The following is a 13,103-nucleotide window of genomic DNA, read 5'->3' as shown; positions in this document are numbered from 1 at the left end:
TATTATGAGTGATCCTCTGAAAATGTCAGTGATGCTGACTCTCATAGAAAAGTGCAGAGAAGGCAGTGAATGCAGTGATGTGACTCAGTCTGAGTTGGGACTCAGTAAGCCGCAGAAGTAATCGTCAACATGGACACAGGGATCTTGAGCAATAGTTGCTTTTTCTTACAGCTTGTTTTTGAGAGCATGCCCAGTTTAGCAAGTAACCCATCCAACAGTTGCAGGAGCCTCAGCTGCAGCATTTGGGTACAGGCTGCAGGTGACTAGTGAGCACAGTGCTTCCACAGCACAAAGGTAGGTGGCTGAGTCTTCGGGCTTGGTGGCTGTGATGTGCAGAGTCCTGAGAAGTTCTTTCTTGTCTAATGTGCCTCTTAATCTTCCTGACTTCTTCTCAATCCCAGTTGAAATTAGCACAAACAGAAATGCGAGACCTTTTTCTTCCTGCTTATACCAATACAGGCTTTGGAAGTTAGTCACTTTGTAGCTGCAGTTGAGAGTTGCACTGGTTCCCTCATGGACAACCAGAGATGGGGGGCTCTGTATCACCTTGTCATCACTGCTCACCCCTGTTTAGAAAAAAGCAACAAGTCAGCCACAGAACAAGTGATGTCAGATCAGATATTCTCAGAGATCATAATTATTCTCCATTAAAACCACAAGTGCTCCCAGATAAGTCAGAATGAATTCCACTTTTTCACCCTTGGTTTTCTGAAGATTAATCCTCAGGTTTTCCTGGTTGTCCCTCACCCTGTGTAGTAATGCTACTCACAGCTCAGTTGAAGCCAAAAGATGAGTAGTGAAGCTTGTGGCCACTTCTCCATCCTTCACTTCCTGGGTTGGCTTTCCTGGGCAAAAAGTGATTCACTGCTCTGAGCTTCTCCTTTTCTTTTTTGAACCGACACCCTCTTTCCCCAGCACACACGTGCATGCACACACACAAACACACACACACCCCCCATGAAAGCAAGATAGCAATTTGACTATTCAACCAACCGGAAAAAAAAGTATCACTTGGCTTTAATTCAAATTCCTCCCATCAATCACTCAGGGGAGTTATTCAAAATAGAGCACTGCCCTCTTGTGAGCTGGTGCAGAATAGCTGTAAACTTGAATGCACATGCTTTACCAGTGATGACAGATTCTTCCAAAATTGTGTCACCATGGAAAGACAGACCACCCAAAGCAACCATAGCCCCAAAAGTGGTTCTATGGCTCAGTGAAGGTGGAAGGGAGCAGTACACTGAGAAGTCAGAAAATGCTGTGGTGAAAGGCAGAAGCACTCTGTGGAGAGTTGCAATGGACCAAAAAGTAGGGAGAGAGGCCAAAGTTCTTTCCAAAAACTCCTTTGAAGACTCACTATTGATCTCATTATCCTGGAAGATATGACAACCAGGAGAAAATAAACAAAAGATTTCTACTCCCAGGGTCTTCAAATATGGAAATTATTAAATGTGAAATATCTATGCATGCAACACTAGAAAGATAATAGGGGAAATTAACAATGAGCAAGGAATCAAGACTAGAAAACCTGACCAGGTAGATTTGATAAAGAATGAAGTATAATTTTTGTAAATGAAATAACATAGTTGTTGGATGTAATAGTTCAGAGGACTAGCCAAACAGCAGATTAAATAGAGCTGAAGAGATAATTAGTGAACTGAAAGATCGATGTGAATTATTGTGAATCCAGTATAGCATAGAATCTCTAGGATACTGACCTGATAATCTACCAGGATTTTTAAACCAGCAACCCAGATTATTTGTATAAACAGCCACATTTTAGAAACATTGTCAAATCAGAGAGATTTTAGAAGCAGTCAGGAAAAAAAGAGGTTATTGACTCTATTGAATGGCAATAACTCTGAGAGCACACTTCTCAAAATCAGCAATGGAAGCCATGATATACTGGAAAATAGCTTCAAGATGCTGTCAGAAAACAGCTATTAATCTAGAATTGTAAGTAAACTATCTTTCAAGAATGAGGTTGAAATTAAGACTGCAGAAGTTTATCTCCAATAGACCTTCAACTCTAAAGGAAGTATCTCAGGAAGGAGCAAAAAAAATCTCAGGAGGATCTGAGATGCAAGAAGGGACCGTAACATAGGGGAACTGGTAACATAGGGGTAATCTAAATAAATATTGGCAGCATAAAGCTGTATTAGTAATGTCTTTTCCTTTTAAAGTCAGTAACTAAAATATTGACCGATGATAGCATGTAAACCAGCAAAGTTTGATCTAAGTAACAGTATTTTAAGGTTTTTGAATTTTTCAGAAAGGAGGTTAAACTATAGGTTAACCTTAGATTTTAAGTAAGCATAGTAAAACTTCAAAAGTACACACTAAAGATTATTATTTTTTTTAAACATTTTTTATTGATTTATAATAATTTTACAATGTTGTGCTAAAGGATTATTTTTAAAAAGAGCATGTAACTTTCAAACCAATAGAGGGGGGAATTGAATGAACAAAACAAAACAAAACAACAACACTAATTGAATCACCTTCCCCCACACACAAAAGGAAAAGAAAGGAGAAAACAAATATAAAGTACATGCTGTTAACATGGTGGAATCAAGTCCTAATTTATGAAAAATTCTGAAAAATGTAAATGGAACTAACACACCAATTAAAAAGTAGAGATTTTAAGACTGATACAAACCCAAGTCCAGACATACACTTGTTTGAAGAAACTAACTTAAACACGAGAGCTGGAAAGTTTGAAAATCAAAGGATGAAAAAAATATATGACAGGAAAACACTAACCAAAATAAACTTGGGAATCTATGTTGTAACTGATAAAGAAGGTCTTTAAATCATAATAAAAGGTTTAATTAATTCCAGCATGATGAAATGATTTTGAATTTCCATGCATTTAATAATATTGAATACATAAAGCAAAAATTGACAGCATTATAGAGAGAAATTAAAAAATTTACTCTTGCCCTGAGATCCCCACATGGCTCTGTCAATTACTGACAGGCCAAAGAGACAAAATGTCACTTACTATATAGAAAATCCAAATAAATTTGATTTAATTGACATATATGGAACTCTGCATCAAAAAATGAGATTATTTCTTCTCAAGCACACACATAATAAATTAACCAAATTTTGGGCTATAAAGCACATTTGCACAAATCTCAAAGAATCACTATAATAAAGATGTTATTCTTTGACAAACAAATAATACTGCTACATATTTCACGTGTGACCATGTAATTCAGGTTCTGTTAAAAATGTGACTTTATCCCAGAGGTGTATTTTGAATTATTTATGGATGAAATGACTAATGTTTAGGACTTACTTTATTTTTTGGTTTCGTTTTAAATTTTTATTTATTTGTTTTTAATTGAATAAATTTGATGTGTAACATTGTGTAAGTTTAAGGTATACAGTGTGTTACTTGACTACAACATTTATAGTAACATGAATGCCAGTGCAGCAGTATTTACCACATTACATAATTAGAGTACACTCCTGTTTTCTAAATTAATTATACCATTCATTAGCTCTCTACAGCTTATTTACTACTTGTTACAATGATTTCTATCCATTTTTAAGAGAAACATGTTAAATCTACTGTGATTGTGTACTGATCATTTCTCCTTATATTCTGACAAAATAAGTAAGTAAATCTATTATATACATTATTTATTTTTTCTACTTTACCTCAAGATTCTTTTTTTAAAACATTTTTTTACTGAGTTATAGTCATTCTACAATGTTGTGTCAAATTCCAGTGTAGAGCACAATTTTTCAGTTATACATGAACATACATATATTCATTGTCACTCTTTTTTTTGCTGTGAGCTACTACAAGATCTTGTATATATTTCCCTGTGCTATACAGTGTAATCTTGTTTATCTGTTCTACATATGCCTGCCAGTATCTACAAATTTTGAACTCCCAGTCTATGCCTTCCCACCCTCCCTCTCCCTTGGCAACCACAAGTTTGTATTCTATGTCTATGAGATGAGTCTGTTTCTGTTTTGTATTTATGTTCTTTTTTTTTTTTTTTTTTTAGATTCCACATGTGAGCAATCTCATATGGTATTTTTCTTTCTCTTTCTGGCTTACTTCACTTAGAATGACATTCTCCAGGAACATCCATGTTGCTGCAAATGGCTTATGTTGTCATTTTTATGGCTGAATAGTATTCCATTGTATAAATATTTCACATCATCTTTATCCAGTCATCTGTTGATGGACATTTAGGCTGTTTCTATGTCTTGGCTATTGTAAATAGTGATGCTATGAACATTGGAGTGCAGGTGTCTTTTTGAAGTAGGTATTATATACGTTAAAAAGGAGTTGTGTTCATTAAGCAAAGAGCACATTCTTTGGGAGATAAAGCCTTGAATACATGAGTGTTTGCAGTAATGGGAGGGCAGGGGACGGGGGTTGCGTGCACAATCACGTTTCATGCCAAGGGCAGCAGGAGCTGGAGGCAGCACAGTGACTGGGGTCCCAGCTGGAAGTCTGAGTGCAGGCTGTAGGTGCCTGTGGAGCACTGTGCTGCCAGCACAGAGGTCGGTGCCTGCATCCTTAGGCTCAGAGGCTGAAATGCTCAGTACGCTGTCCTTTCTTGTTCCACCAAATGAGCAGTCAGTTTCCCATTTCTGGTCAATTCACCACCCTTATATAAGGTTATCAAGAGGACAGGACCTTCCCCAGCATCCTGCTTGTACCATAGCAAAATGTTGAGTATGCTTGAGGAACTGCAGTTCATGGAGACGTCCTCTCCTTCCTGGATGGGCATGGGCTGAGGACTCTGATTCAGATGTTGGCCATTCACACCTGTTTGGAAAGACAAAAGAAGGTATTCAAAAATCATTTTTTAGATCACCTTTCTCAGAGCTGTGATGGACACTCTATTCCCTAACTCCCTAGCCCTGCTTCTGGGCTTTTCCCTTTTCTCCCTCCCACCCTTTCTTTTCTCCTTCTGTTTCCTTCTTTTCATAGACCTGGTTAAAACCTCACTTCCTTCCCTCATAGAATTTCCACCCCTTCAGAATTCCCTGTGCAAGGCTCAGAAAACCCTCAATACTCACATCTCAGCTGCATCCATAAGATTATTAGTAAACCTTCAAGGAACATCCCCGTCACAAGGCTTTCAGCAAGAATTACTTCCTAAAAGAGTTATTGCTTCAAGAAGCTACTCTGGGCTTAGAGTAACACAATGAATACCATCATGATGTTAAAATATCTGTTCTGTGTATCTGCCAATCTGGAGGTTTCTCTAAATTTTGAGCTGTTCATATGAATAGAGGCACTGCCCCCTTGTGGCTAGTCACTAGATTGCTGTCCTTTCATGCTACTATTTGAGTTTTAAAAAAGAATTCTATTTCTCCCATTCATTTGATGAGCACTTATTAAGTACCTACTACCTGCTAGGGAAATACAGAGACATGAACAAGACAGACAGGAACCCTGTCCCTGGGCATCTTACAATTTCTCTTTGGAAAATCAGTAAAAGCTAAATGATTATCATGGTGAAATAAAGATATATATATTTTTTCTATTCCTTTTGAGAACCCACTGAAATGACAGTAAAAAATGTTTTAAAAGTTATGAACTCCAACAGGTGAGGGGTGACAGCAGGTGAGATGTTTTGGGAATTGAGAGTGACTAGACAAGTGGGAACTGGCCTAGCCAACTGAAGGAAGTTGAATCCTAAGAGCCCGTAGAGGGAAATGCTAAAAAAAAAAAAAAAAAAAGATTTAAAATGTTGAATAAACATTACATAAAACCCAGCTTGGTTGTGATGTATTATGCTTTTATATAAGATGCTAATTCTTTTTGCCAATATTTTGTTTAGAAGTTTTGAATTTATGTTCATTGAATGAGGTTACCCTATAATTTAAAAAAATTCTCTATTAAAGTGTTACTGTCAAGATTATGCTGTCCTTGGGAGGAGGGAAGTAGCTCAGTGATCAGGTCCTGGATTCAGTCCCCAGTACTGCCATTAAAAAAAAAAATGATACTGTCCTTGTGCAATACTTCCTTTTTTTTTTTTTTAGTAAGTTTGGTGCACCACTTATGATAGGTTACGCTGTCATAATAACCAGCTCTAGAATCTCAGTGGCTTAAAGAAAGAGTTGTTTGTACCCACCTAGTTCATTTTGTATCAAGGTGATTCTCCAGGTCAGCTGCACTCCATGTGATGACCAATGTCCTCATGTCAGAACTTCTGTTAACAGTGTATCCATACACAATGAAAAAATCACTACAGTTCAAGAAAGCAGAGGTCAAAAGTTAAGCTAGACAGTTAGATGTCTCTATCATGAAATGACACATGCCATTTCTACTTACATTTCTTTGCCCAAAGGCCACATTGATCTTCAGGAGGCATGTGGTTCTCCTGCGTGGCTGGAAGGACAGGAGAATTGGACTTTGATGGACAGCCCTTGGGTGTCTGTAGGCAGCCTTTGGACTTATCACTGGGAACCCATTTTCTCTCTTCTCCTTGTGCGGCAGACAAGTACTCCTTCCCCAGGGGTGACTTTAGGATCCCCTTTTCAGTCACTTCTTCCGATCAAAGGCAGGGTCTCTGACTGGCATTCTGTAGTCTTCCTCAGGCTCCTCATGGTCTGAAGATCTACCAAGAAAACAACCAGAAAACAAAGAAAGAAAAAAAACAAGTAAACTGCCTATTCCACACACTCAGTATACAATTATGGAACTGTCACTTGGTTACAACAAACAGGTTCTCTTGGGAAGAAGAAAGAATAGACACACAGTGTTGGTCTAAAGCAACTCTGTGGTGCCAGGAGGCACTGCTCCTGGCCCTTTGGACCCTGTGTTGAGGAGACTGATTGTACTCTGTGCAAAGACCTCCATTGCTCACTGTTGTTTTTTTTTTTAATTATTATTGAAGTATAGTCAGTTTACAATGTTGTGTCAATTTCTGGTGTACAGCATAATGTTTTCGTCATACATATACATGAATATATTCGTTTCCATATTCTTTTTCATCGTAAGCTACTACAGGATAATTGAATACAGTTTTCTTAGCTCCACAGTAGAAATCTGCCATTTATCTACTCACCGTTTTTCAGTCTCTGACTTAGCTCTCAGGAATATTCTTCTCCCATTATCTTCTTTGGCCATGTGTTAAGGACTATGCCTTCCTTTGGGAATAAATAGGTTTCTCAGCTCTTCTTTGCCTGAGTTTGTTAAAAGCTGAAGAATTTCAGTTGACCATCGAACAATGCAGGGCCTTGGCACCAATGCTCACACAGTCAAAAATCTGCATATAACTTATAGTCAGTCCTCTTTACCCACGGTTCCTCCATATCCAAAATTTTGTACCCCCAATTCAACCAACCACGGACTGTGTAGTGAGGTACTATTTACTATTGAAAAAAAATCCATGTATAAGTGGACCCACACATGGATTCAAACCCATGTTGTTCAAGGGTTAACTGCATTTTGAATCTCTAGTGATGAAAGTTCGTTTAGGCCACGCTGATTTGGTCATCCAGGCCTTTCAAAAGATTAGTTGCCTTCTTACCTATTTGATTCCAGTAAGAGTCACATATTTATATATTTACAAAATTTGTTTTTATAAAATGTACACATATAAAATATACAGATTAATAAAGTATATTCCTATATTTGCAAGATCTTTACAAATCAGCATGATGCCGGAAGAGGAAATGAATGGCTTTTACTGCAGTTTCAGATTTGATAATCTAACAATGAAGGAATTAGAAAACTGCTTCTGTTTTCCTAAAGTAAGTAGTTCGTTCCACACAGCTGTTTAGGACCACCTTGAAAAACGCTTTGTGATTTATTTTAACCCATGATACTAACATCATACCGGGGAATCTCAGAGACCAATGTTCTTTTATACACTGAGTTGAAATATGGGAACATTTTTCATAGAAGGAGTTTTACACCAGAAGTTCTCAGCTGTGCCACCGCAGTGCCTGCCTCCTTCCTGTCTGTGGTTCATGGGATTCTCCAAAGTCTCTGAGCAGGTGGCTGCCTTGGTGGAGCCCGAAGGTTTTTGATTAGCTTCTTCTGTCGTTTCTATTACCGTGGTAACGCCAGAGAGCACAGAAGTACTTTCCTGAGTCTGCCAGCTGTGAGGATGAGATGGTGAGGCTGATGGATTGCTTTGCCTTTTGGAAGTTCACAGAGTAGCGATCCCGCTTTGCGTTTGCCTTATCGTCATCCTGATAAATAAGGAAAGCCATCCCTCCGCTGGGACCCTGTTTGTACCAGTACAAAGTATACCTCAGCGCTGAGGCTTCATACGTGCAGTGCATGGTCACAGCTTGTCCTTCTTGTGCTGTTTCTGTGGTCTGAGTTTGGGTTACTTTCGCAGCCATCCCAGATCCTATGGAAAAATGAGAAGACAGGGTCGTTCCTCTGAAATGTCTCATGGGTCATGAGGGCTAGATTAATTTCAGACACAAAGACAAAGAAAAGGATCGCATGGTGTTTCATCTCGCCACCTCTCTCCCCCCTGCAGACCCCCGCCAGGCACAACTTGCACAGCCCCATCCCTGAGCTCTAAGAGGAAGCTGAGACCCCACGTACAGGGCCACACGTACCGAAGCCAAAGAAGGCCACGAATGCCCACAGCAGGCCAGGCAGGAGCATGACAGGAGGTCTTGTCCGGCTGAGATTTCTCTCGTTCTCACTCCAGCGGAGACCGGCCCTTCTCTGAGTGCTGGGAACAGAGTCCTGGGGCTTTTACACGTTTCTGCCCCCGAAACAGGAAGTAACGTTCGTAAGGAGGGTGTCACAGTCAGTCTATTCAGAGACTGGAACATCCACCCACTGCAAACCACTGTTGTGTTTTGATGTCTTTTCAGGGCAATACCTTTGAAAGATGGCATTGTATTCAGCAAGGTACAGGAATGAGTTTAATTATCTTTTTGCTATTGAGTTCTTGCTTAAAACCATTGTGATCAGAGACTATATTCCAAATGATTGAAATCCTTTGAAATTGATTAAGCTGTGCTTTAAGATCCAGAATAGAGTCAACTTTGATAAATATTCTGTGTGCATTTGAAAATAATTTGTGTTTTGTTGTTTTGGGGTAAATTTGATAAAGGATAGTAAATGTGTGTTGTAAATAAGAATATTTTCCCTGTGTTTTCACTGCAAGATGAGTGTTAATGCCTGCCACCAGGCTTGTGTATTTGTTCATTGACTTTTTAAATCAACAAATGATACTAGTTTAATTCTTCTAAGTCTACTGTTTCATGTTTGATACATTTTTTAAATATTTTTTAAAATGAGTTATAGTCATTTTACAATGTTGTGTCAAATTCCAGTGTAGAGCACAATTTTTCAGTTATACATGAACATACATATGTTCATTGTCACATTTTTTTTTTCCTGTTGTGCATGTTTGATACATTTTGAAGCTATGCTATTCAGCGCGTATAAAAACAGAATTGTGCTACCTTCTGGTAGATTGTAGATTTGATCATTTTGAGTATTGCTCTGTATCTGTCGTAACAGTTCCCATTTTGATGTCTATTTTATCCCATATTAATGTAGCTAGTAGCTTTTTTTTTGATTAGGGAATCCAAAAATCTTGCTATCCACATGCAAAAGAAAGAAATTGTCTCTTTTGACCTCCCACCACATTAAAGAATTAACCTGAAATGGAAATGGATCAATGACCTCAATGTACAAATTAAACCTATAAAAGTCTTAGAAGAAAACATAGGTGTAAGTCTTTATGACATTGGATTGGCAATGGCTTTTAAAACATGACATCAAAGCAGAAGTAACTAAAGAAAAAAATAAATGTATTATACTTTATCAAAATTCAAAGCTTTGAAAAATACTGCCTCAAACAATACTATCAAGAAAGTGAAAAAAAGAAGCCTCAGAAAGGGAGAAACTGTTTGTAACCCATGTATCTGTTAAGGGTTGAGTATACAGAATACATAAAAAATACTGGCAAGCTAACAATAAAGAGATGAATGACCCAAACTAAGTTTTAATTTTAACAGAATTTTAACAGGCTGCTGGGGACTGTAGGGATACATTAACATTACTTTCCTGTGTACTCTCTATATAGCTTCACTCTGTACCCTTTTGTATAATTTTAAATTTTATACCACATGTATTTATTATTTATCCAAAAATCCAAGAATAATATTTATTGAGTTTTTTTTCACTGTGAACCAACTAATTAGATGGTTGGAATTCCATGCCCCCACCCCCACCCAAGGGATGGGGAGAGGGGCTGGAGGTTGAGCCAATCACCAATGGCCAATGATGTAATCAGTTATGACTCTGTGATGAAGCCTCCCTAAAAGCCCCCAACACTGGGTTCAGAGAGGTTCTTGCGTGGTGAACACATGGAGGTGATGGGAGAGTGGGACATGGAGACGGCATGGAAGCTCTGCAGCCCTCCTGCACACATCGCCCTATGCATTCTTCCATCTGGTGGTTCCTGAGTCATATCCTTTTATAATAATCCAGTGATCTCATGAGTAAAGTGCTTCTCTGACTTCTGTGAACTGCCCTACCAAATTAATTGAAATTGAGAAGGAGGTCGTGGGAACACCCGAGCTGTAGGTAGTCAGACAGAACAAGTAACAGACAAGTAGCAACCTGTACTTGCATTGTGAATTGGAGCGAGTTGTTGGAAACTCCAACTGGTTGGGACTGTAGTCTGAAGCGAGGGAAGGGGCGGGAGGAGGCAGGGTTGTAGGACTGAGCGCTAAGCTGTGGGATGTGTTATCTCCGGGTAGATAATGTCAGCATTGAGATGAACTGAAGGACACAGCTGGTGTCCAGAAAATTGCTTGTTGTGTGGAAATTACCCCAACCACATGCTTGTTGGAATTGGGTCCAGGAACCCAAAAGGAACTATGTTCCCCAAAAGACTGAGTTGAGCAGGTATAAAAACTGAAATAATCAAGTATAATTTCTACATGCTGTCCTTCATATGTTGCTTTTCTATGACACACTGCATGGGGCAATAACAGAAATGTGATCGTTTCTGAGGAGTACGGGCTTTACACGTGGTCCTATGTGGTCCCTGCACCAGCTGTGAGGGACTTCTTGCTGGAATGAATTCAACCACTTCCTTTCTAGAGCTTATCTTACATGCTTAACCACCAGCTGCTTACAAAAATGTCTGGGTAAGGTTTGAGAGTCTTCCCTGCAAATATGGAGAAAACATTTGCGTCTGGTTGTGTTCTGAGCGTTTTGTAAATTCCTCTTTCACATTTTTTTTTTTTCTAGCAAGCTCCCTAGGATGACAGAAATATGTTGCAGGGTGTTCTAGTTCTGATGGTGATGTGATGAGCCTGATCATTTTTGTTGCTTTCAAGAATTTCACAAAAATTTGACCCTCTGTTACACTGGTTCCTCCCCTTGGGAGGACTTTTATGCCAACACAATCCATAACATCCAATCCTGGTGTCATCTGAACAGTCTAGTTCCAGAATCTCACACTCCTGCCTAGATATTATTGGCAGAATAGCATTTTGGGGGCATGCTGGCTATTGTAGACAGGACAAATAACAAGCTTGAGTCCCTGAGCTGAGTGGTAAGGAACTTGCCCAGAACTTCTAGAGCAGGAGTTAACTTTCAGTCAAGGCAGGAGTCAAATTCGGTTTCCTTTCGCCCTCCTTCTTATTTTCCTGGAATGTTTGTCACAGTTGGCCATTGTTCGTCTCTTCTGCCCCCAAACTCCCCGACATCCCCCCCAAGTCAAGACTATCCTTAGGCTCACCATTAGCAACAGTTCCTACCAAGGAAGACAGAGGCTATCAATGCCCATAATTTGTTGAGAAGCCATGTTGGCATCTCTGTCTCTAGGAAACTATTTCCTGCTCTGAGCCTGTTCAGTCTTCTTTGGTTTTGTATAAAGCTCCACCTAGAACTGTTGGAAGTGGGCGACACAGCTGTCTCTGGCTCTCAAAAGGGGCTTCCCAGGATGGGAGATGACTCAATTCCTGCCCTCAGGAAGCTGTCATCCTCTCCTGACTCTCCTAGCTTTAATCACACACTCCCAGGTTAACTGCAACTCCAATATCACTATACTTGCAGAAGCGTCTCCATCCCTGGATTCCTGAAAATGTCCTGTTACCCTTGCACACTTGAAACACTTTCCCCTTTGTAGCTAAGAGAAAGTGAACAAGTCTCCTGTCTGAGCTACTAATTTTTTTTGTAACATTGAGCTCTGTCTGCTTTTGATTTTAGTCTTTTTTAAAGCTGCTTTATTGAGGCACACTTGACATCTAATACATTGCATATATTTAAAAGGTTCAATTAGATCATTCTGACAGGGGCATACAAGTGTGGAATCATTATCCAAATGAAGAGAAAGACCATATGCACCACCCAAAAGTTCCCTCGTGGACCTCCTTCATCATCTCTCCAGTATCCCTCCCACCACATCCCTCAAACCCTTATTCAGTCCCAGGTAATCACTAGCCTGCCTTCTCTTCTTGTAGATCAGGGTGCATTTCTCCAGTTTTATGTAAATAGAGTCATAGAGTATGTGCTTTCTCTTGCCTGGTTTCTTTCAGCACGTTTATTTTGAGATTCACCCACGTTGCTGTATTTCTCAGTCCTTTTAACTGCTGGGCAGCATTCCATTGTGTAGCTATCCCTCAGTTTATTTATGTATGCACTTGTTGATGGACTTTTGGGTTATTTCCAATTATTATTTTCGAGACTATTATGAACACTCATATATAAGTGTATGGATATAATCTTTTATGTCTTTTGGGCTAATACGTAGAGGTGGAATTGCTGGGTTATACGATGGGTGCATGGTTAATTTTTTAAGAAACAGTGAAACTGAGTGATCAGACCATGTACATTCCCAGCAGCAGCGTGTAAGTGCTCCAGGTGCTCCGAAACCGCACCCAGACTTGGGATGGTCAGGCATTGTAATGTGAGCCATCCTAGTAGGGATGTAGCGGTCTCTCATTGTTTAAATTTTCATTTCCCTGATGGTAATGATGCTGAGCATTTTTTCACGTGCTTATATACCAGACAGGGGCTTTCTTTGGTGAAGTATTCAAATATTTGGCCCATTTAAAAACTGAGTGTTTGCCTTCTTATTAAGTTGTGAGAGATTTGTATATTCTAGATACAGGTCTTTTGTGAG

The 13,103-nt window shown here is 39.3% G+C and overlaps 1 protein-coding gene and 1 gene segment (V, D, J or C); both read right to left on the bottom strand.

The window, feature by feature from the left end:
* LOC102522090 (T cell receptor delta constant) overlaps positions 1 to 13,103 on the bottom strand; it is a 258,099-nt gene that overhangs the window by 205,896 nt on the left and 39,100 nt on the right. The gene's annotated exons all lie outside the window — the stretch shown is intronic.
* LOC116664183 lies at positions 7,755 to 8,675 on the bottom strand. The segment is given in 2 exon segments: positions 7,755 to 8,345; positions 8,563 to 8,675. Coding segments are annotated over 2 exon segments (378 nt in total).

The sequence above is a fragment of the Camelus ferus genome, chromosome 6 (assembly GCF_009834535.1).
Source record: "Camelus ferus isolate YT-003-E chromosome 6, BCGSAC_Cfer_1.0, whole genome shotgun sequence".
Classification (NCBI taxonomy): domain Eukaryota; kingdom Metazoa; phylum Chordata; class Mammalia; order Artiodactyla; family Camelidae; genus Camelus; species Camelus ferus.
Note: the sequence above shows the minus strand (reverse complement) of the source record. Positions and strands in the feature narration are given on the sequence as shown.